The 23,185-nt window shown below is 47.1% G+C and overlaps 1 protein-coding gene across 1 annotated transcript; it reads left to right on the forward strand.

Moving 5' to 3' along the window:
- The first annotated feature begins 12,104 nt into the window (after positions 1-12,104).
- Stra8 (stimulated by retinoic acid 8) lies at positions 12,105-22,963 on the forward strand. The gene is made up of 8 exons (XM_048337711.1): positions 12,105-12,281; positions 14,890-14,965; positions 15,608-15,692; positions 16,618-16,809; positions 17,462-17,738; positions 19,488-19,561; positions 22,163-22,274; positions 22,895-22,963. The coding sequence occupies exons 1-8, from the start codon at positions 12,105-12,107 to the stop codon at positions 22,961-22,963; spliced, it is 1,062 nt and encodes a 353-aa protein (XP_048193668.1).
- Positions 22,964-23,185: the final 222 nt, after the last annotated feature.

A 23,185-nucleotide genomic window follows, 5' to 3' on the forward strand; every position in this document is an offset into this window, starting at 1 on the left:
CTCACAGCCCCTTAGAAGGACCTCCCCAGAGCTCAGCCTCCTGAATAGTTGAGATTATAGGGGTGAAGCACCAGCGTCCACCCCACCCGACTTGTATTGTTTCAGTTACATCAAGAAAAACCATTTGAAGCTTTTAGAAAGTGTAAATATTTTTGTGAGTCAAAAAATAACTAATATCTTTGAATCTTGCTTTCTTCATTTCTAATCATTAATTTATTTCTTTTTTCTTTCTTTCTTTGCCAATCCTGGGCCTTGCACTCAGGGCCTGAGCACTGTCCCGGCTTCTTTTTGCTCAAGGCTAGCACTCTGCCTCTTGAGCCACAGCGCGCCACTTCTGGCTGTTTTCTATATATGTGGTGCTGGGGAATCGAACCCAGGGCTTCATATATACGAGGCGAGCACTCTTGCCACTACGCCATATTCCCAGCCTCATTAGTTCATTTCTAATGGTGAAGATTTGGGGTAAGATAATTCATGAAAACAATTGAATGTAAAACCCTATGATACAATGAAATAAAGGCTCTGTTCTCTTTTCTAATCATGTGGCTTTTTATGTTTATCAAATACAGCAAAGACTCATTCTATGTGGAAGTTCTGCCTCTAGTAGAGATGACGGCACTACAGAAACTTGGACATAACAAAAACGAAGCTCTCGCAAGGTAGCTGCGTGTTTGGCCTTCTTTGCCTGCTTTCCCTAGCTCTGCCTACTGGCTGGAACGAGCGAGGCGCACTGGGTTTCCCCAGAGCACTTGAGGCCTGCTGCGGCAGCCCTCCCTTCCCCCACTCCCATCTGCCCGGGCATTTCCCATACCAGAGCCTGTAAAACCAGCTAAGATTAGATTTCTCATCAATGAGAGGCAGTTCCTCAGAGCCCTCATGCAAACCCTTTGCTCTACCTGGAAGGTCTTCTCCCAGTTAACCACGTGGGAAGCCATTCCTTCCAGGGTTTGCTCCAATGACATTCTTTCCTTTCTGCAGGCCGCTATAATGAAATACCATAATCTAGGTAGCTTATAAACAAAAGAAACTGTTCTGGAGCCGGGGCAGTCCAGCGTCAAAGTTCTGTCAGATGCAGAGCCTGGTGAAGGCTCACTCAGCTCACAGATGGCATCTTCTCGCTGTGCTATCACACGCTCCTCTCCTGAGGGCCTCCGAGGGATCTTTTATAAATCCACTGATTCCATCCGTCTGACTTTGCCTCTGTGACCCAATCATCCTTCGACAAGGCCACACCAGGGATACAAACACTGAGATGAGGGGCTGGGGATATGGACTAGTGGCAAGAGTGCTTGCCTCGTATACATGAGGCCCTGGGTTCAATTCCCCAGCACCACATATATAGAAAATGGCCAGAAGTGGCACGCTGTGGCTCAAGAGGCAGAGTGCTAGCCTTGAGCAAAAGGAAGCCAGGGACAGTGCTCAGGCCCTAAGTTCAAGCCCTAGGACTGGCAAAAAAACAAACACTGAGATGATAGCAGTTGCCTTCTTAAATAGGCTGCCTCTGATTATTCTAACAGAACACCTCACTCACACCTAGTAGTTTTACCCCCTCCCTTTCTCTCTTGTATTTTTCCACCTCACACATATGACAATATCAACATTTTACTTAGTTAATGTATTGACGTTTCCCACCCAATTAAGCACAAAAGTGAGTAAAAGCAGAGATTTTCATCTATATTGTTTGTTATTATGTCCGCAGAAGATAACACAGCACTGGGCTCAGTAAGTACTCCACAAAGGCAATTTCAGACAGGACCCAGCCACGCGCAACCCGGGCAGCCCCCATTAGAGGAAATGTAATAATAAGTTACATGTGGTTTCTGTGCCCATCTGAATGGTACCTGGTCCAAAGTATTCCTCTTGCCCTTCGTACCACTTTCCACATTCTTAGCTGCTTTGCCTTTGTATAATTGGAGACAGCACTGCTTCTCCGGCTCATTCATTAACTCTAGTTGATCTGGTTAATGCATAACTGCTTCTGTTCTGGTGTCTGCTGTGAGGGTAGAAAGTGACAGTGGGGTCCATTTAAGTCAGTGCTACCAGGACAACATCAGTTCCATTATGCACAGAAAGCTATGCACAGCCCACAAGACAAACCACAAATCATCTTTCTAATCCAATAACCTCTCTTTGCCTTTGAATCTTAGAGCTGAGAGGAAAGGAAAGACAAGGAACACAGGGACAGGAGAACATATACTTAATGGGCACTGACTGTGTGCTAGATACTGTAAATGGTGTCAGCAAATGGCTTGGTAATAAGCAAGAGCAGTCTGCTTTCAGATAAGCTCAGACTAACTGGGAAAGCCAGCTGTCTGGGATTCACAGGGCAGAAGAGGGATTAGACCAGAGCAGGGCTAACGTAAAGCTAGAGACCCATCTATGCTATAGTCTAAAGTAGCTAAGTCTTTTCTTACTGGAGTCAGTGCTATTAAAAATCATGAATGCAGGGCTGGGAATATGGCCTAGTGGTAGAGTGCTTGCCTCACATATGTGAAGTCCTGGGTTCTATTCCTCAGCACCACATATATAGAAAAAGCCAGAAATGGCACTGTGGCTCAAGTGGTAGAGTGCTAGCCTTGAGCAAAAAGAAGCCAGGGACAGTGCTCAGGCCCTGAGTTCAAGCCCCAGAACTGGCAAAAAACAAAAACAAAACAAAAATCATGAATGCTGTTAAACTAAGAATTTCTAATCTTGCACTTTCACAATTCAGTTTTTTTAAACAAACATAGGATTTCACACCTGAATAATTAAATATTCTTTAAAAATAGAAATTTTGAGGTGGGGCCCTGGTAGCTCACATTTGTAATCCTAGCTACTCAGGGTGCTGGGATCTGAGGATCATGGTTCAGACCCAGTCCTGGCAAGAAAGTCCACGAGATTCTTATCTCCAACAAACTACTCAGAAAAAGCCAGAAATGGTGTTGTGGCTCAAGTGATAGAGCACCAGTCTTGCACAAAAGAAGCTCAGGAATAATGCCCAGGCCCTGAGTTCAAGCCCCAGGAACAGCACATTAAAAAAAAAACAAACATGTTTTTGAACTAGAGTTGTGTGTCAAGTAATAAAACACTTACAAGTTTAAGGCCTTGAGTTCAAAATCTCAATATTACACAAAATAATAACAATTTTAATGACTCTATAGTATTGTATGGGACGGTTGTAGCAAAATGTATAGGTTCTACATTAAGTAACATGTTGAACCTTGTAATTGTTTCGCATTTCCTTTTTCCCTTGTAGTAATAGATTCCAGTATGTGGAGTCGGTGTGAAAAGTTGGAACTAGCTCTTACAGTGTCTCAGGTGACCAAGTTCTGAAAGATCCTTTTGTGCTGACTACACAGTATTTGGGTTTGAGTAGACATTATAATGCTACATCGAAAAATCTTTGTGTGGGAAATAAATCTGTCGCACAGCAGCATGACTGATAGCACTGGCATAAAGAACATTCCTTTACACTTATTGCAGAAGGCCGTCATAATTGCAAACAACCTGTTCATTCTTCCTGAGACCCCAGAATGCCACAGGCTCTTAGATGTAGTCATGGACTGGGGAATCAGACAGCCCCCTTCTGCACTTGCAACTGGAAAGGACAGGGATGGGAGGTCAAAATACAAAGCTTAATATGTAGGTACATATGTATGTGTGTTTGTTTCTTATGTCAGTAGTAGGGCTTGATTAGCTTTTTTATTCAAGGCTAGTGCGCTACGTCTTAAGCCATAGTGCTTCTTTCGAAGTTTAACTTTTAGAAGAATGATACAGAACTGCAGGTGAAATACCATTTCTTTATGTAATATTTTTTGCCAGATATCAGTGGCTCATGCCTATAGTCCTATCTACTCAGGAAGCTGCGATCTGAGACAGCCAGCCCAACCAGGAAAAGTCCACTCATGCACTTTCTGATTAACCACTGAAAAGCTGAAAGTGGAGCTGTGGCTCAAGTGATAGAGTGTCAGCCTTGAGCAAAAGCGCTAAGAGACAGCACCCAGGCCCGAAGTTCAAGCCCCAATACCAACACAAAAATAAATAAACGCATAAACAAGTAACCTATATAATATATAATACTTTTGTACTTTTCATAGATATACACAAAATATTACCAATTATTGCTTGTGGGTAGTAAAGGTGTTGTTTTGTTTTTTTTTTTTACTTTATCATCATACACTTTTTTGTGTTAGTTTTTCCAGTACTGGGCCTTGAATTTAGGGCCTGGGCACTATCCGTTAGTTTTTTTCACTCAAGTCTGGTACTTTTCCACTTGGGCCATATATCCACAAAATATTTTCTATTACTTTTCAAAATCCTTACTACGGACACATATTGAATTTGTAATTTATAGGTATAATGAGTATAATATTTTTGTTTATTTGTTTTGTTTTTGTTGCCAGTCCTGAGGCATGGACTCAGAGCCTGAGCACTGTCCCTGGCTTCTTTTTGCTCAAGGCTAGCACTCTACCATTTGAGCCACAGCACCACTTCTGGCTTTTATCTATATATGTGGTGCTGAGGAATCGAACCCAGGGCTTCATGTATACAAGGTGGGCACTCTACCACTAGGCCATATTCCCAGCCCTGAGTATAATCTTCTAGAGCAGTATGTTTATCTGTCCTATTTTAGTGTCACCTCATTCAAAACTCTTACCAATAACTCCCCCAAACTTTCCAACATAAATTGCTGCTAAACTAAGAATTTCTAATCCCATATTTCTGTAATTCCTTTTTTTTTTTTTTTTTTCCAGTCCTGGGCTGTAAACTCAGGGCCTGAGCACTGTCCCTGGCTTCTTTTTGCTCAAGGCTAGCACTCTGCCACTTGAGCCACAGCGCCACTTCTGGCTGTTTTCTGTATATGTGGTGCTGGGGTTGAACTTAGGGTTTCATGTATACGAGGCAAGCACTCTTGTAACTAGCCCATATTCCCAGCCCTATAATTCCATTTTTTTTAACCACACATATAAGAATTTATTTCTGGTCCCTAGCTTCCTTGCCTGCAATGTGAAGACTTAGACTGGAAGGACCCTGAGCTCTGCCAGTGCCTGCCGTTCTTACATCTCAGACTGACCACATCTTTTTTTTTTTGCCTTGGACTCAGGGCCTGAGCACTGTCCCTGGCTTCTTCCCGCTCAAAGCTAGCACTCTGCCACTTGAGCCACAGCGCCGCTTCTGGCCGTTTTCTGTATATGTGGTGCTGGGGAATCGAACCTAGGGCCTCGTGTATCCGAGGCAGGCACTCTTACCACTAGGCTATATCCCCAGCCCTGACCACATCTTCTTGACAAGTAGCTCAAAGCAGACCTAGAACAGACTGGGCCTCCATCCTTTTTTGTTCCATCTCAATGGCAACAAATCCCCATTGCTTAGGGCAGCATACTACTAATAAATCTGTTCATAGTAGGAATTAAGTCTATGAGTTTATGAGTCTATAAAACCATCTGCTTTCACTGCTGGGACAATGCAAGCCTAGAAAGTTAATAAATGATATGGCCTTTGCAAACACTATCTACAAGTCAATCCTATTGCCACACTTCTGGAAAACCAACTCATGGGATGTCTTCTATACAGCTTCCACCTTCTGCTCTGCCTCTCCTGCCCCTTTCCCTTTGCTATGAGCAGGTGGCTACCTTAAAAAGGCTGCAGTGGGTTGCAGATCCAGTTCCATAACCTCTCTGTGCCCTCTCAGGATAAAGCCAAGTCTCTCCAAGACAGTGCCTCTCAGACTCCATATCCTGTGCTCCACCAGGCCCTGTGGATGCTGCTGATGGGGCTGATGCCCAATAGTGAGCCAGAGGCAGAGAGAGAATGGAGGGAGCAAGACATTCTCAAAGGGCTGGGGATATGGCCTAGTGGCAAGAGTGCCTGCCTCATATGCATGAGGCCCTGAGTTCGATTCCCCAGCACCACATATACAGAAAACGGCCAGAAGTGGTGCTGTGGCTCAAGTGGCAGAGTGCTAGCCTTGAGCAAAAAAGAAGCCAGGGACAGTGCTCAGGCCCTGAGTTCAAGGCCCAGGACTGGCCAAAAAAAGACATTCTCAAGGCACTGAGAGGCCCTGATTCAAAGGCTGCCCGAGAGCTCTACAGGACAGTATCCTGAACAAGACAATTTTTAAAAGAGAAGTTGATATTTATCTACTTTGTGTGTATGTGTGTGTGTGTGTGTGTGTGTTTTACTGGAGGTGGTTGGGATTGAACCCAGGACAACATTTGAGCTATGTCTCCAAATCTTTTGTGTGTAGTTTGGTTTTTGATTCTCTTCCCTCTACCCTCTGAGTAGTTGTGTTAACCAGAGTGTGTGACCATGCTCAGCTGAGGGAGTGTGCATTTGACATTTTCCTTCAAGGAGAGAAGTGACTGTTATTAGACAGGCTTTTGCTGTTATTGTTATCGGTTTTGGTGCCAGTCCTAGGACCTGAACTCAGGTCCTGAGTGTTGTCCCTGAGCTTTTCGTGCTCAAAGCTAACTCTCTACCACTTGAGCCTCAGCTCCACTTCCAGCTTTTGTTGTTGTTGTTGTTGTTATTTTTGGTAGTTAATTGGAGATAAGGGCCTCAGGGACTTTCTTGCCCAGGCTGGCTTAGAATCACAATCCTCAGATCTCAGCCTCCTGGGTAGCTAGGATTACAGGCATGAGCCGCCCCCCCACCCCCCCACCCCCGCCCAGCTAGACAGTTGTTGTTGTTGTTTTTTAATGACAGGATTTGTATATATAATGATTTATTTAATGTTCCACCAAAATCCTTTGAAAGGCCCTCTGTGAGAGCCTCAGACTTAAACTTAGGGCACCCCCACCTCAGGCTTGAGTTGGGACTCATGGATGTGCATGAGGTCGAAGCTCTGAGGTAAATGCTGCAGCCCGGTGACCTCCGTTTCACACTCCCCCCCTTCGCCCCCCCACGTGGGGGTTGGGAGGTGGCAAGAAGTGGCGGGAAGTGGCGGAAAATGGCGCTGCTCACCTCAGGCCAGACACCAGCAAGGGCCGTTGTATTTTTGTGGAGCAAATGCACAGGCCAGTGTCGGGCCTCCCGGGGTACAGCTGGGATGTCAGTGCCCAGTTCAAATGAAATACTTTTGGACATCAGGGATACTAGTAAAAAGAGGCCTAGGGACAAGAGCACAGGACGGCAATGGATTAAAATATATATATATCCATCTGACCTTTTCAAGGTCTTTCCTTAATCCATTTTTTCCACTTCTTCTTTCCCTATACTGTGTCCAGCCCTCGGAGTACAGTCTTTTCTCCAACCCTCAAGATAAGCCTATGGAATGAAGCCGGCCAGCGAATCCCCTCGGGATGAGAACCTCACCCGGGGACCCTGCTGGAAGGCGGGAAGGTGGGGAGGTGAAAAGGTCGTGCCCGCCCTTGCCCTGACCTTGCCCCGCCCTTGCCCTGACCTTGCCCCTGGCGGCTGCCCTCTCCTGCATCCCTGGGGAAACTTGGCTGCCGCTCTGTCCACCGCCCTGCTCCCATTGGCCGGCGATCTCACATCCCATTGGCTGAGGGGCCCCGCGACGCCGGTGATTGGTTGGCGCTCTGTTCAGAGGTGTCAGGTTCACCTCGTGCCCGGGGTAGCAGCCTCACGCTTCACTCCAGAGCCAGCCAAGGGGGGCGACTCACAGCGGGCGGCTGTCAGGACTCCAGGACTGTGAGAGGAACTCGGTCGTAGTAGTCGTGGGCCTGCTGCCGGCCTCCTCCTCCTCCTCCTCCTTCTCCTCCTCCTGTGTGAGTACCCGCTGTCCGCACGTCCCCTGGTGGGTGGACGCCCCGGGTCCCGGAGTGCTTCCAGCCCATGCATCCTAAGACTGCTCTAATATCGCCTCCATTCCTGCACATTGGAGGACCAATTTGAATTTTCCTCTTTTAAAAAATTCCTAGTTTCTTCTTTTTCTTTCTATTTATATATGCACACGAAATCAAAGGGAGCTTGCCTGGGAGCTTTTAATACAGTAGCCAGTGTGTTGAACCCTTTATTTAGCATAGGTTTTGCTCATGGGAATAGGCTGCAATGAAAAGTTTTGTAAAGTGATGCTGGTCCTGGAACTTGAACTCACTGCCTGGGTGTTGTCCCTGAGCTTGGTTTGCTCAAAACTAGCTCTCTATCACTTGAGCCACAGCTCTACTTCCAGCTTTTTTTGTTTTTAGTAGTTTACTGGAGATAAAAGTCGCATGGGCTTTCCTGCCCAAGCTGGCTTTGAGCCACAGTCCTTAAATCTCTTGCTCCTGAGTAGCTAGGATTACAGACATGGGCCTTTAGTGACCGGCTATTGAAGTGATGTTTTTAAAGGATAAAAGGTTCCCAGTTACTGGGAAGAGGAAACTGGGAGGACTGAGTTGTGAGGACATGGTTAGACAGAAAGTGAAAAACATACCCCCCCCACACACACACTCTCTCACATACATAAATCATTAAGGCCAGTACAGTGGAGCACCTGTCATTCAAGCTACCAAAAGAGCATTGGAGGACCACCAGACCAGAATTAGAGTCCTAGCCCAGGTTTAAAACTGAGAGAACCTGGGGCTGGGAATGTGGCTTAGTGGTAGAGTGCTTGCCTAGCATGCATGAAGCCCTGGGTTCGATTCTTCAGCACCACATAAGCAGAAAAGGCCAAAAGTGGCTGTGTGGCTCAAGTGGTAGAGTGCTAGCTTTGAGCAAAAGACACTCAGGGACAGTGCCCAGGCCCTGAGTTCTGGCACCAAAAAACAAACAAAAAACCTGAGAAAATCTATCTGAAAAAATACCTAACGGGTTGAGGGCATGGCTCAAGTGGTAGAGGGCCTGATAGCAAGTCAGGGGCCCCCTTGAGAGGTCTGTTAAGGAATTCTCTGCCAGCGTACAAGGAATTAGAGTGTGTAGAGAAAAACTGTAGCATGGAGCTCCATCCCCAAGGTCTGAAAGTTAGCAGCAATTCAATAGCCTTGAAAATCAAAACCAAGAATCTCCCAATTTCCCCTTTCCCTCACTTGTATTTTTTTTTTTTTTTGCGAGTCCTGAGGCTTGGGAGTCAAGGCCTGAGCACTGTCCCTGGCTTCTTTTTGCTCAAGGCTAGCACTCTACAGCTTGAGCCATAGTGCCACATCTGGCTTTTTCTGTTTATGTGGTGCTGAGGAATCGAACCTAAGGCTTCATGCATGCTAGGCAAGCACTCTACCACTAAGCCACATTCCCAGCCCCTCACTTGTATTCTTTAAGAAGAGAAACCTTTGCTCTTCTGCCCATCGACCCCCGTTCTATTTTATTTTACCACAGAAAACAAAATTTACAATCAACAAAATGAACTTGAAAAGAATGCCTCTGGAGGACAAGTTCTTTTTTGTATTAATTAAATTTTGTTACCAGGTGTTGTGCAAAAGGGGGTAGTTACATAATAAGGAAGTGAGTACATTTCTTGTGATATCTTACACCTTCATTTTTCTTTCCCTTCCCTAGATCAGGTAGGCATATATAAAGTACCCAGTGTACCAAAATCATATACAGTAACCACATAGCATACTCCAAAGGAAACTCACCTAGAACTTTAAATGTAACATCAACAATAGAATCTTCCTGTGTCCTTCTCTTGGAGTTGTTTTTGCTTAATCTTGTCTTATATGATCATAAGTACGTAGCTGTTGAGCTATTGTGATCCACTGATAGGTCTATTCTAGACCTTTTTATGTTTAGTAGTTGTTTGGTTTGAGATACATAATGTAAAGTCACTCACTGACCCAAAGATGTGGAAATACCATTTGAAAAGAAGTTTTTTGTTTTGCAGACCTGGTCTTTACTGCCCCCCCCCCCACCCTAACAGTCATATATCAAGGAGACCATGCCCCTTTGTTTTCTGTGTTCTAGGCTTGTCTTCCTCAACATTATTCGTTCATTTCCCCAAGAATACCAATACTTTATCACTTCTAATCACTATGTAGTATTCCATTGTGTATGGGTACCACATTTTTTTGGATCCATTCATCTGTAGAAGGGCATCTAGGTTGTTTCCATATTTTGGCTATTGTGAATTGTGCCGCAATAAAGATGGATGTGCAGATGTCTTTTTGATATCCTGAGACCTGTTGTTCAGGATATATGCCTAGGAGTGGTATGGCTGGGTCATAGGGTAGGTCTATGCTGAGCTTTTTGAGGAACCTCCATACTGTTCTCCAAAGTAGTTGTACTAATTTTCACTCCTACCAACAGTGGAAAATGGTTCCTCTTTCCCCGCACCCCCTCCAGCAATTGTTGTTGGCTGAGTTCAGAGTATAGGCCATTCTAACTGTAGTGAGGTGGTATCTCAGGGTTGTTTTTATTTGCATTTCCTTTACTACCAGGGGTGTTGAACATTTCCTTATATGTTTCTTTGCCATTTTTATTTCTTCTCCTGTGAAGTCTCTCTTTAGCTCCTTTGCCCATTTCATACTTGGTTTACTGGGTTTGGAGGGGGTTAGTTTTTTGAGTTCTCTGTAGATGACAGATATTAGGCCTTTGTCTGTTGCTGTGCTAGTGAAGATCCTTTCCCATATGGTTGGCTGTCTTTCTAGTTTGGTGGCTATGTCCTTAGCTGTGCAGAAACTTTTTAATTTGTAGTAGTCCCATTTGTCGAGTCTCTCCCCTATTTGTTGTGCCCCTGGGACTATATCCAGGAAGTTCCTTCCTGTGCCTATAAGTTTCAGCATCTCTCCTACTCTCCTTCAGTAGTTTCAAGGATTCAGGTCTGACGTTGAGGTCCTTAATCCATTTTGAGTTGATCTTGGTGCATGGTGATAGGCCAGGGTCCACTTTGAGTTTTCTGCATATGGCTGCCCAGTTCTCCCAGTACCAGTAGTTGAAGAGGTGTTTTTTCCATTGTATGTCTTTAGCTCCTTTGGGAGGACAAGTTCTTACATCTACTGGGCTTGATTCTCCCTTCTAGCAGAGCCCCCAGACTCTTTTCTAGTTTCCCTGCCACATTACTCATTACCCACAAGGTGAAAAATGTATCCCAGCTCCTGAACAGGAGACACCTAAGGCAGGTGGAATGAGACCGAAGCTATGGCTTCAGCTGGCCACCAACCTTTGGTGCTAGTCCTGTTCCTTGAGGTGGGAGCAGAGGAGTCCCAGAGCCCTGGCTGCCCACAGATTTACTGGGAAAGTCTGCCCTCTATAGGAAAGAGATAGAATTGCAGCCTTATGCAAACATGCACGCTCTCCACCCATGCTGAGTTTTTCCAACTATAGCATCCTTACATTTTCAACTATCCCCCCCCCCCCCAATGACTGGCATACACCAACGTTTGCAAACTTTGGCAGAAGTCATTCAGGACTGAGTTCAGGGAAGAGTGGACTTCCCATCCTAATCCATCCAAAATCCCAGCGTTGAGAGGCGACCTCTGTGCCAGACAGGGAACACGGAGGTGATGAAAATGCAGCCTTTTGGCTCAAAGAGCTGGAGGAGCTGCGGGGAGCAGCTCTCTTTCGTGTGAGGGAGTAAGATCTCGATGGAGGGAAGCAAGCTCAGGTAAGAGGCCCTCATCCCCCATGTCTCTCAATTGCCCCACCTGAGGAAAGGTTCCTGGTTTAGGAGCTCAGATGTGCCAAAAGCCAACATAATGGTCTTCAGAACCTGCTGGAAGCAAGACAAGGAAAACCTGTGACTGGTTTCCTATGAAGTGTCAGGTATTTCTTGCTTTCATAGGAGGTAGAGTGTATTCTCTTCTCCTTTTTGAAATATGTGTATACTTGGTGCATTTTTTTTCCATGGGTAACTACTTTCCCTCTTGAAAGAGGGACCATTTTCCATTTTTAAGGTAAGGAAGATCAACCAGAGTGGGACAGGGGGCCTGTTCATCTTGGAACAGATTGTGATTCAGATGTCTGAGCGTGGCTACAGTCCTTAACCATAGAAATGAAACAAATGTATAGTAAGTACCTGCAATGTTCTGGAACCTTCCTGGGGTAAGCCTCAGTGCTCTCAACTAAATGTCTAACATAGGTTGCTCAGGATTTTAGGGAGGGAACTCCAGTAACAGATTTTGTGTCATCTGTGTATATCCACTGGCATCGATCCTTTAACTTGGGAGCTATCAAGTAAAAAGGTAGCCCAGTCTGTCTTTTGTCTCTAATATAATGTTTTTGAAAAGTATGGCGTTCCCTTGCAGCTTACAATGGCGTCCTGTGGGCAAGGCCCAGCAATGTCCCCTGCGGTGGGGAAGCTCCAGGAGCTTGAGCCTCGGGTGGCCCGCAGACGTCTATCACAGGCCCGCCACCGAGCTACCCTGGTGATGCTCTTCAACGACCTCCGGAAGATTGTCTACTCCAAGTCTGACCTCACATCCTCAAAGGTACAGGCACCTGGGTGGAAGGAGGAGACACTTTCATACATGGAGCACTGTGGATGTAGGCAAGGACTGGCCTGCAGCTGTCAGCCCTGCTGCCCATGACGGAGGGCTGCGCCTGGGTATAGGTCAGTGAGCAGGTGCCTTGGCTACCTGCAACAGAACAGTCTGACATAGAAGGGCAATGCTGGAAGCCTGGTACTGGTGGCTCACGCCTGTAATCTGAACTGCTCAGGAGGCTGAGATCTGAGGTCTGCAGTTCAAAGCCAGCCCAGGCAGGAAAGCTCCTGTGAGACTGTTATCTCCAATTATCCACCAGAAAACCAGAAGGGCCGCTGCAGCTCAAAGTGGTAGAGCACTAGCCTTGAGCCAAAGAGTCCTGAGTTCAAGCACCACAACTGGCCAAAAAAATGAGGGGAGGGCAACTCGGGGCTGGAAGAACAGGCTGGTTAGCTAGAAACTTTGTGACTGTCCCTCTCATAGGCAAACAAACAGGTACACTTTTGACATGCATGTACACATCACAGCCATACACACATCATACCACTACCACACATTTATACCTATTTACATACACACACTCAACGCACAAGGGCAGTTTTTGTGTAACCAAAAGGTCTTTTCCTAGGCAGCAAGGCTCACCAGTTAATTATATATCTTTTCCTGGTCTCTCAAAGCCATTTTTCTCTCCATACAGCTTTATAATTGGTAATTAGCAATAATAAATTAAACGGCTGGAAGATCATGGGGGGAAGGTCTGGAGAGATGGAGGTGAGGATAGAAGGAATGGGATTTGTAGTAACAGAGGGAGCATTATAGGAAAGCAGAGCGTGGAGAGGTCCCCTGAAAGCGTAGTTTCCCACCCTTTCATAACAGGAGGGAACCAGAGCTGAGGAAGGACTTACCAGTTTGCATGGATGGCAGGCCAGGAATTAGCCCTATTCCTGTTCCAGCCTGGCCCTCTTCCCCATTTCCCTGTGTCTGCTCCCTGCTGGCAAGTTTCCTTTCTGTGGTTGCCACAGAGCACTCAGGAGCTTCATCATCCCCGCTCATGTTTATGGTGCTCACTTAGGCCCAGACATGCAGAGGCCAGGCCTTTGTGGAAATGAGAGAACCCTGTCTGCTGAGCCTCCCTGAGCAGGTTTTGGTTGAGCCTCCATTGTTTTTACCCAAGAGAGACCCCACCTGCTCTTGTAGGGGGAGGGAGGAGGAGGAAAGCCAAGCCCAGGAACTCAGGATCCAGAAATCAGGTAGCACATCCGGGCCTCTCTGCCCAGAACCTGAGCTTAGCCAGGCTCTAACACCCACTGGATGAAGAAATAGTTTACTGAATGTTCCCCGTGCTCATAAAGACCCCCAAATATCCATCAATAGCCAGTGGAAAAATGGGCACAGACCAGTAACACAAGCAAAGAAAAACAAGCATGCAGGGCCTCATGTTGGGGTTCAAGTTTGGCCTTGAGGGGGAAGGGCAGAGGTGAGCGCTCCCGAGACGCCGCCCTTCCCCCAGCCCTGGGAGAATGCGGAAGCAGGCCACAATTCTCTGGGTCCGGAACTAGAAGAACTGGCTTTGCCCCCCAACTTTCTTGCCAGCCCATGTGCTCCCCATTTTCACGGGCTTTGCCCATGGGGTGGTGCTATGCAGGTGATGTTAGCTCATGAGGGGGTCTTATGACAAGCTCACCAGCCTATCATCAGCTCCTGGTCTATCACCCCTTTTCTCGTCACCCCTACTGTCTCACAGCAAGAAGGACAAGTACAGTCAGAGAGAAGCCCTGTGCACCCCCAGAATTTGACCTTGCAGAGTGCTCTGGACCCTTGCAGTTGGAATACTCTCCATCGCCTTTTGCTTCTGCTTAGTCCTTACTGGGTTTACCTGGTGTTGATTTGCTGTTTCCACACCTTCCTTCTCTGCTAGTAGGCAGGGACTGTCTTGTTCACTCTGTATCCATAGGGCTTAGCACCTAGCATGACACGTACATACACCTGAGGAATGTCTGGAACTCCTGATGATGGGTGGTCAGCCTAACAGAAAACACACAGTGTTTCTCATTTTGGACTAATTTTGAAGTTACCATTTGGTTTAACTAATGTTACACATGGGAGGGAAATGAAGAGGCCATTGGGAAGGACACAGGGAAGGGAGCAAAGAACGTTCATAGAGCATTTTTCAGGTCATCTACAGTATGATCATTTAGCTAACAAATAGTATGAGAATAACACACTGGATATTAGCCAGCCAATGATACATCACATTTGAACAGAAGTCTAGCCTGATGCAAGCCTTGGGTTGCACCAAGATAGAGGATGGATGCATTCATCCATCTGTACTCCCTTAACATCCTTATCTCACCTGGGAGTGGCTATGTAGTCATCTATCTTTTTGCTGTGCCAGTAGTTTGCTGAATGCAGCTTGTATTCCAGTAGAAATCCATTTCTAAGGTACACATGAGATTTCATGCTTTCTGTGCATTGGGAACAGACCCCCTGTCCTGTTCACTGACATGGTCAAGGATGTGACTTTGCATGTGAGAAAATATGACCTAGGGTGGGGAGGGGTTTTCTGGGGTCCACAAAACTATTCTTTTCATCAGCGGTCTGTCTGTATCCTCAGTGGCAGGTTCTGAATAAGGCGAAGGATTATATTCAAGGACTGGAACAAATGCTGGGCAATTTGCTAAAGCTAAAAGGTAATATCTGGCTCTCTAGAGAAGACCTGTTTGATTTCTCTGTTAAAAATAGATTTGGCCAGGTACCAGTGGCTGACACCTGTAATCCTAGCTACTCAGGAGCCTGAGATCTAAGACCACAGTTCAAAGGCAGCCTGGGTAGCAAAGCCCATGAGGCCCTTCTCGCCACCTAAAAAGCCAAAAGTGAGCTATGGTTCAAGTGGTATAGCACCAGCTTTGAGCAAAAATGCTAAGGGAGAGTGCCAAGGCCCTGAGTTCAAGCCCCAGGACTGGCAGAAGCAAAAAACAAAGGATTGGGTGACCCAGTCAACAAATATTTACTGAGGGCCTACTGTGTGCCAGGTACTATATTTGGACTTTAGTGGATATTGATACTTCTTTCTCTAGAGAGGTTGTAGTCCGGCAGAATGGACTGTGTTAGTTTGATGAGCTCCTTAATGGGGCACTGCTGAAGGCACCTGACCTCACCTTGAGAGTCCAGAGAGGAAGCAGACTAGTGCTTCTGTGCTGTCTTCATATCTAGAAGGAAAGGTGGAAAATGGCATCTGGACTCCCTAATACTGAATCTGGGAGGGTGGCAGGAAGCACTTGACAGAAACCCAATTTTCTCCTTTGTGACTCTCGCCTTCAACTCCCTGACAGAATCCTTCAACCTGAATGACGAGAATGCCAAGAGCTTAGAGGAGATCAAGGAAGAATATGCCAGAATGTACTCTGGAGACAACAGGTAAGACCCAAAAAGAGGGCTGGGACTGTGCCTTAGCGGTAGAGTGCTTGCCTAGCATGCACGAAGCCCTAGGGTCAATTCCTCAGTACCACATAAACAGAAAAAGCCAGAAGTGGTGCTGTGGCTCAAGTGGTAGAGTACTATTCTTGAGTAAAAGAAGCTCAGAGACAGTGCCCAGGCCCTGAGTTCAAGCTCCAGGGCTGGCAAAAAGAAAAAGACCCAAGAAGGATGGGGAGAATGGGAGCCTGCCATCTGGCAGGGCAGCCTTCAGTGCTGTGTTGCAGCAACCCACAGCCTGCACAATGCTCAGAGCTGCTGTTCGCTCACCTGCAATACCTGTTCCTGGTGATAACTCTTTTCTCCATTATCCTAACGTGACTGACTTTTGGATGCTGATGCTGTATTTGCAACCTAGTTAAGTTCCTTTGTTAGTTCTGGTCATACCTTGTAAACTCCTAGGGATTTTCTGCATAAATAATTACACTGTCAGTAAACAAAGATACTTCATTTCTTCTTTTTCAAACGCTGTACCTGTTATTTTCCTTTTCTTGTCTTATTGGACAGGCTCAAGACGCAAGTATGTTTCTGCATCTCAAGTGAAGGACGTTCCTCTGTATTTCTAGTTTAGCTGAGAATCATTATGATTTTGTCAATTTTTTCTCCTGAATGTAATCTACTGGGATATACTGGGATAATCTTTCACCTGTAGATTTCAGTGGTTGATTTTCAAATGCTGAACCTGCCATCTTGTGTTCCTAAGACAAAGGCCATTAGGCCATAGTGTGTGTGTGTGTGTGTGTGTGTGTGTGTGTGTGTGTATTTGGATTATATATGACGTTGCTAGAATTGTGTTCAGATTTTCTGTGTCTGAGTTCACTAGGGATATTCATCTATGACCCTGCCTTCTTTCTGTTTCCTTTGCCAGCTTGATCTTAGAAAATTTTCCTCAGAATGACTCCTTCCTCCTGTGTCCACCTGAGACTGGCGGGAAGGAGGAGGCTGAGGAAGAAGATGAGGAAGAACAAGACGAGGAGGAAGAAGAGGAGGAAGAAGAGAAAAAAATAGACTTGACTGCTTCTCCAGTTGCTACATCCCCAGAGCTCCTGGAATTTGAGCGGTGTGAACTGCTGGGTGGGGTTGTTTTCGTCCACACATGGGGAGAGGACGGGGTGCCTGCTGTATGTATATTGTAGCTCCTGCTGTGCACTGTAGCTGCCTACTATAGCTGTGTTTATGGTAGCCTCCAAGCAGGGCTCAAACCAGACTTTGAATCTTAGACACTTCGGAATTTCCATGTAGGAGAGGCTTGGGGTGGGATGGGCCATAGGGCTAGACAAAATCATCTCAAAGCTACATTTGTATAGCAAAGACCCTGGTTTGATTTGGACCGAGTGTGTGGGGAAGGGGTTGTTGGCAGTGATTAGTATAGCTAAGCCCCTTCTGACACCACACCCATGCCCACAAGTCTGTTTTCAGATTTTTCTCTGATACCTCAAAGAAAAACCAGGGACTAGGTGTCTTCTCCACACTCAAGACCCCCATACTGGCTTCTGGGGGCCTTGGTATGCTCCAAGGAGGTGCACTCCTCAGCTGAGCCTTCCAGAATGGAATTAAAATAGGGACAGGACACTGGCAGGACTTGGGGAGGGGCCCCCCAAAACAAATCCACATCCTTCATATCCCCGAGGTCAGGGCTGGAGCTCCATCAGCCCTGGGTGCCTTGGCCACTGCCATCTCCAGGTCCGAAAGCGGCGCCACTTCTCTTCCAGGTACCTCAACTTTTACAAGCAGACGATGGATCTGCTGACGTGGAACGGCATCATCTCTTCCCAGGAGGTGTTACTCCCCATCGTCTCAGCAGCCATCTCCCGCCTGTGGCAGATCCTCCCTGAGGAATCCAAGGCCTGTCTGCTGCAGGCATGGACACAGAAGCACAGCAGCCTGGCCGAGGCTGGCCTGGAGTCCACCTATGCCGAGGACAGCATGAAGGACAGCGGGGTGGACAGCCAGGGAGCCAGCTGCTCACTGGCCTCCACCCCCGAGGAGGTGAGCCAACCCTATGGGGTGACCGTGAGAGGTGCTGGGGTAACTGTCCTCCTCAGCTCGGGGGGAACCTCAGACTTTTGCTGGAGTCACATGTCAAGTTGGGGGAGCCCATTGGTCGCAGGTCACACCGCTATGTTTTCTTGTCCCCGTGACCTGGGAAGAGTTTTCTCTTCCTTCAGGGATTTCCGTGAAACTTCAGAAGAGGACGTTCAGGTTACATCAGGAAGAGCCTTCTGGCTCCCAGTGACCTGACATCAGCAATGTCTTGACTGGTCTACTGCTCCCAATGTCATCTGGGACTCAGGTTCCTCCCTTCTCTCTGCTCTGCCCCATCTTGGGATTGGTTTCTCAGCCTTCCCACCCACCCATTGCTGTAGAATGACAGCTAGATCAACAGAGCCACCATACTTCCTCCTTTACACCAGGGAGAGAAGAAAAGAGCTCCCCTGGGGACTCATTCTTAGTTCCCGAAGAACTTTTCCAGATATTTCTACCACGCCCCTCCTGCTCTCCACTCATTGGCTAGATTAGCAGTCTACTCAGCCAATGACTGACAGCTGAAGATGTCATGAGGACCAATTAGGAGTAGTTCCCAGAAGCTGCCATTTCCCACCTGAGTAAGCATTACCACCACTCAGAGAAAAAGAAGCAACCCCATCACTCACGCTCCTTACACTGCTCAGCTTTTGAGCAGTTAGAACAGCCACCGTTTCCAAACCAGCACGTCAGATGGCATTAGTCACCACCTTGTACTGAGAATTAGGAGAGTCTTGGGAGAATGCCGCTACCACATAGGCTGATGCTGCCTTCACCCTCTGCGGCAAAGGGCAGACAATTCTTTATTCTCTGGACATGCTTTCTAGGACATTTAGCATCTATGGGCACCACATCCTGCCCTGACTTTCCAAGTGTCCCAAAGGGATGGCCTCTTTGAAAAGAGAACCGCACTAGTCTCTTGTGTCTTCTCTTTGGAGTCTTAAGAGTCAAGGAGCCTCCATGGGCTGCTGACTATGGGGATATAGTTCTGGAATAACCCTATCCTTCTAGAAGCTTTCACAGCTATTAGGCCCAAGGGCAAGAGAGATATCACTCAGTCCCATCCATTTTACAGGCCTTGCAAAAGGAGTGACTTGCCCTGTTCCTACTGCAAGGACAGGATCTCTTTCCCCACGCTGCAGATGGTTGGCTCTTTTCTCCTCTGGTGCTTCTTTCCTGAATCACTTATGGGTCTTTAGTAAACAAACTAAATCAAAATTCCTGACGGTGAGGTTCTGGGATCTGTGTTTATAGCAAGCACCCCATGTGGCTGATGCATATAACATTGGCAGGAAATCCCAGGGAGCATATGCAATAGTCAGCTGACCAACCCAACCCAACCTCTCCACCAGCCTTGGACCTCTGATCTGTTCTTCTAATGCTAGACCCAGAGTCCTTCTCTATCATAGCTCTAGCCAAACCAGGCACCCAGCAACCACAGACCTCAGACAGGAAGCAGTTATGAACGGCCAGCCAGGCTCTATGTCTTTGAAGCTCCCAAGTGCATAGCTCAAACAAAATCTGTACTAAAAGCCTGAGCAATTTTGTCAAACTTGACTCTGAGTGTACACACACCCATGCACGTGTGTACACGTGTGTACTTATACAAATCTATCAACACACACATTTCTGCTCCTATCCTCTCAGTAGCTTCAAGCAGGCATCAAACTGCCAACTTGGTTCTGACACATGACGTTCTGTGCTTTCTTTCAGATCCTTTTTGAAGATGCTTTTGATGTGGCAAATTTCCTGGACAAAAACGAAATTCCAAGTACATTGAGCTCCAGGTAAGGAAGGCAGCATGAGATAGCATGTGTAAATGTAAATGTGCAAATGTGTGTGTGTGTGCGGACGGATGGATGTAGGTATAAGACAGTTCACGTCCATGGTCATGATATTGGGTGTGATGGGAGTGTGCATGTGTGTATGTGCGAGTGTGTGTGTGTGTGCACAGTCCCTGTTGGAATGTTTCACGGCCTTTTCTCTGAAGCCCTTAGAAGGACAAAGCATGGTGGGAGTTTGGGAGTATGGCCCAAAGATTGTGCCATAGCGCTGAGATGACGAGTTGGCAGCATCCTCAGAGAGAAAGTTTTCTCAGAGGAAATACCAGGCTGTCCATTCATACTGATGAGAACATTTTGCTTTGTTTTCCCAGTGTGTCTTGATCCTGCTTATTTCTGCTCAGGGTGGCTACAGCCCTGCTATAATTCCATGGTTAGCTAAAATGACATAGACTGGGTAGCCTATAAACAAGAGCCACTTATTTATCTATTGATCTATCTGTTTATTTATTTATTTTCTAGACAAACACTCTAGCTCTTAAGTCATGTCCTCAATTCTTTTTGCTTTTGTTGTTATTATTATTGTCAGTCATGAGGCTTGAACTCTGGGTCTGGGAGCTGTCCCTGAGCTCTTCAGCTTAAAGCTAGCGCTCTACCACTTGAGCCACAGCGCCACTCCCGGTTTTCTGGTGGTTAGTTGGACATAAGAGTGTCATGGACTTTCCTGCCTAGGCTGGCTTTGAACCGTGACCCTCAGATCTCCTGAGTAGCTGGGATTACAGACATGAGCCACCACCAGTGCAGCCATTTATTTCTCATCATTCTGGTGGCAGGGAAGCCTAAGGATCCAGGTGCCAGAGGGCTCAGAATCTGATGAGCCAGGCTCTCCTAGATAGCAGACTTCCAGCATACGAAACTTGGGGTCACGTGGCCCACAGGTAGGTTAAAGCAGTCGATCTAGCAGAAGTAGGCAGGGTAGAGGGGGCACCCTCTACCCTGTGCCTTGGGCTTAGGGGAGTCTGTGAATTCTACGAAGAAGGACACTGCCTTCATGGCGCTGGTGTGAGTGGATGTGGAAGGAACAAAGAAAGGAATGGCTGACACGTGAGAAAAGATGCAAGCCGAGATCTGGGAAGATTTAAAACAAGAGGCAGCTTGGCTCAAACCACACCAAAGGGGCCTTTTCTGGATAGTCTAGGATGGAAATCCTGCAGTTGTGACATGAAGAGTTGTGTCCCGGGGGCTGGGGATATGGCCTAGTGGCAAGAGCACTTGCCTCGTATACTTGAAGCCCTGGGTTCGATTCCCCAGCACCACATATACAGAAAATGGCCAGAAGTGGCGCTGTGACTCAAGTGGCAGAGTGCTAACCTTGAGTAAAAAGAAGCCAGGGACAGTGCTCAGGCCCTGAGTCCAAGGCCCAGGAATGGCAAAAAAAAAAAAAAAAAAAAAAAGAGTTGCATCCCATGACACCAAAGCGGCAGCCCCCTTCAGACACGGGGCTGGTGCTGATGCTGAAAAGAAGCCAGCTGTTAGTTTCACTGCCTTGGAAGTAAAGTGACCTTCACACCCCTGGCATCTAACGGACATCATCACTGTCTTGACCATAGGAGGATGGGCATCCAGGAGCCCAGAAGGCCATGCGGCTGTAATTAGGCCTAGTGTCCTGGGAAGCATGGTACCTCCTCTCCACCTCTCCCACCCAGGCCAGGGCAGGCTTGGGGAGGTACCTCCCCAAGAGACTTGTCAGGAACCTCTGTCTTCCATGAACATCTTACGTGACGGTACACGCTCTTCCCACTTGTGTGTGGGGTGTTGTTTGGGAGAGGGTTTGTTTCGTTGTTAAGTAGTCAGAAGCAGACATTCCTATTTCTGCACTGGACTTAGACAACTTTGCTGCTGCTAAGTTGCCAAAATATACTTGCCAAGAAGTCTTTAGAACGTCTTGCCCTGCTGATGGAACAACAAAAATTACAAAAAGAAAAATCCTCCCAAAAATTCTTCTCCTGACTTCTCTCTAGGAAAGGCACAGCTTGCTACCAGTGGGTTCCTGGACTGCCTGCGGGCCCTCTTCCCAGGAAGAAGTGAGGGCACTATGCCTGCTGACCTATTCCGTTCGCAGCCTTTGTCCCTGAAGGACCGTGGGGGTTGGGGCCTTGCAGAACAGTCTTCCTATCTACCGGGACATGACACATGCACATCATGCGGGGACCTGTTGTGGGACTGAACACCAATGAGGCAATGAGCATCCTGAGCTGCTTCAGCAGGAAGAGGCAGACCTAGAATGACAGGCACTGCCTTAGGGGCTGATTGGGAGCTAGAGGAGAGCTTGCTACATCGTCCTGGAGGCTCAGAACATGCATATCAGGCACCAGAGCCAGGGTCACCACCACGTCTTACTTTTCTACGTAGGTCCAGACATATCATCTATGTAGAAGCAAGGCAGATCTTTCCAGAAGAGCTCTGGATTGTTCCAGAATTCAGCTGTGTAAAAGTGCTCAATTCACAGTGTCATCCAGGATTTGGTTTATGGAGAGTTGCCGACAGCAAGCAAAGGTGAAAGACAAAAGATTCTAAACATTCTCGGTTTCTTCTTTCTGCGTTCAGCTCCATGTATGCTTACTTCAACCCTGATAATACCCAGGAGAAGTTCCAGCTCTACATGCAGATCATCGACTTTTTCAAAGAGCTCGGCAGTGGCAACACTCAGGTAAAAGAGGTAGGTCAGAGCCAGGTGCCATGAGACCTCAGCCCCACTCCTTTAGGTCGGTAAAAAAGGTGCTGGGGGGCCCTACCAGCCTCACCCTGGTCACCCCGGGAATGGCACTGAAGACTCACATCCTTTGTTTTTCTCTGGCATGGAGTAGCTGGGGCAATGGCTTTAAGTCTTTCTCTCTGGCCTGTACCATGGGTGATGGGTTTCAGTCTTCATGCTTCCTAGGATGCCCAAGGCATCTGTTGAGAAAAGAGATAAAGAGGTGGCCTCTGGGCCAATGTGCATGAGACCCTCTGAAATAGGGGCCAGATCCTAGGGCCTGCCTCGTAGCAGGCATTCACCACTGCTATGTGACATCTTTTCAAAAGGCTGAGCCAGGTCACCCTCTTCCCCCAAACCCACAATCATATTTGGGGTCTTCTTCTGAAAGACAGTTGCTACAATTCCCAAAGGCAGTCTTGCAGCAGCTGGTGGTAAACGTCACAGGGGTCTGGTTTGGAGGCCGTTCCTGAGCTCTTCATCGGGGGAGGGTGGTTGTGTCAGCGGCTAGGGGACAGGCCCATTCCAATTCACGACCATGGGTTTCCGTCACCCACATTTCCTGCCAACATTGTGTTTTGCAGGAATCAGTTGATGATGAAGAGATGATTATGTTGAAATGCATGGAGACCTTTGACGACGAAGACCTGTAATGGAGATGGGCCGGAAGGGGCATGAGTTAAACATGGAAGTGGGGGATGGGGCAGTTTCCAAGTCTGAATGCCAGCAGCTGTAGTTACAGTTGCTTTGGCCTTCCAAAGCGTCCTGGAGTCATTGTTCCAGAAATGTTTTGAGGTGTTTGTTTTTTTGTTTTGTTTTTTTTTAAGCTTCTGATTATAAAGCATAAATAAGAGAAGCATGGGGCTCTGTGATGG

The sequence above is a fragment of the Perognathus longimembris genome, chromosome 2 (assembly GCF_023159225.1).
Source record: "Perognathus longimembris pacificus isolate PPM17 chromosome 2, ASM2315922v1, whole genome shotgun sequence".
Lineage (NCBI taxonomy): Eukaryota > Metazoa > Chordata > Mammalia > Rodentia > Heteromyidae > Perognathus > Perognathus longimembris.

Coding starts and splice junctions, on each gene's coding strand:
- Stra8 (XM_048337711.1), top strand. CDS start 12,105: ATGGCGTCCTGTGGGCAAGGCCCAGCAATGTCCCCTGCGGTGGGGAAG. Junction 12,282..14,889: donor CTGACCTCACATCCTCAAAG/GTACAGGCACCT, acceptor CTGTATCCTCAG/TGGCAGGTTCTGAATAAGGC. Junction 17,739..19,487: donor TGGCCTCCACCCCCGAGGAG/GTGAGCCAACCC, acceptor GCTTTCTTTCAG/ATCCTTTTTGAAGATGCTTT.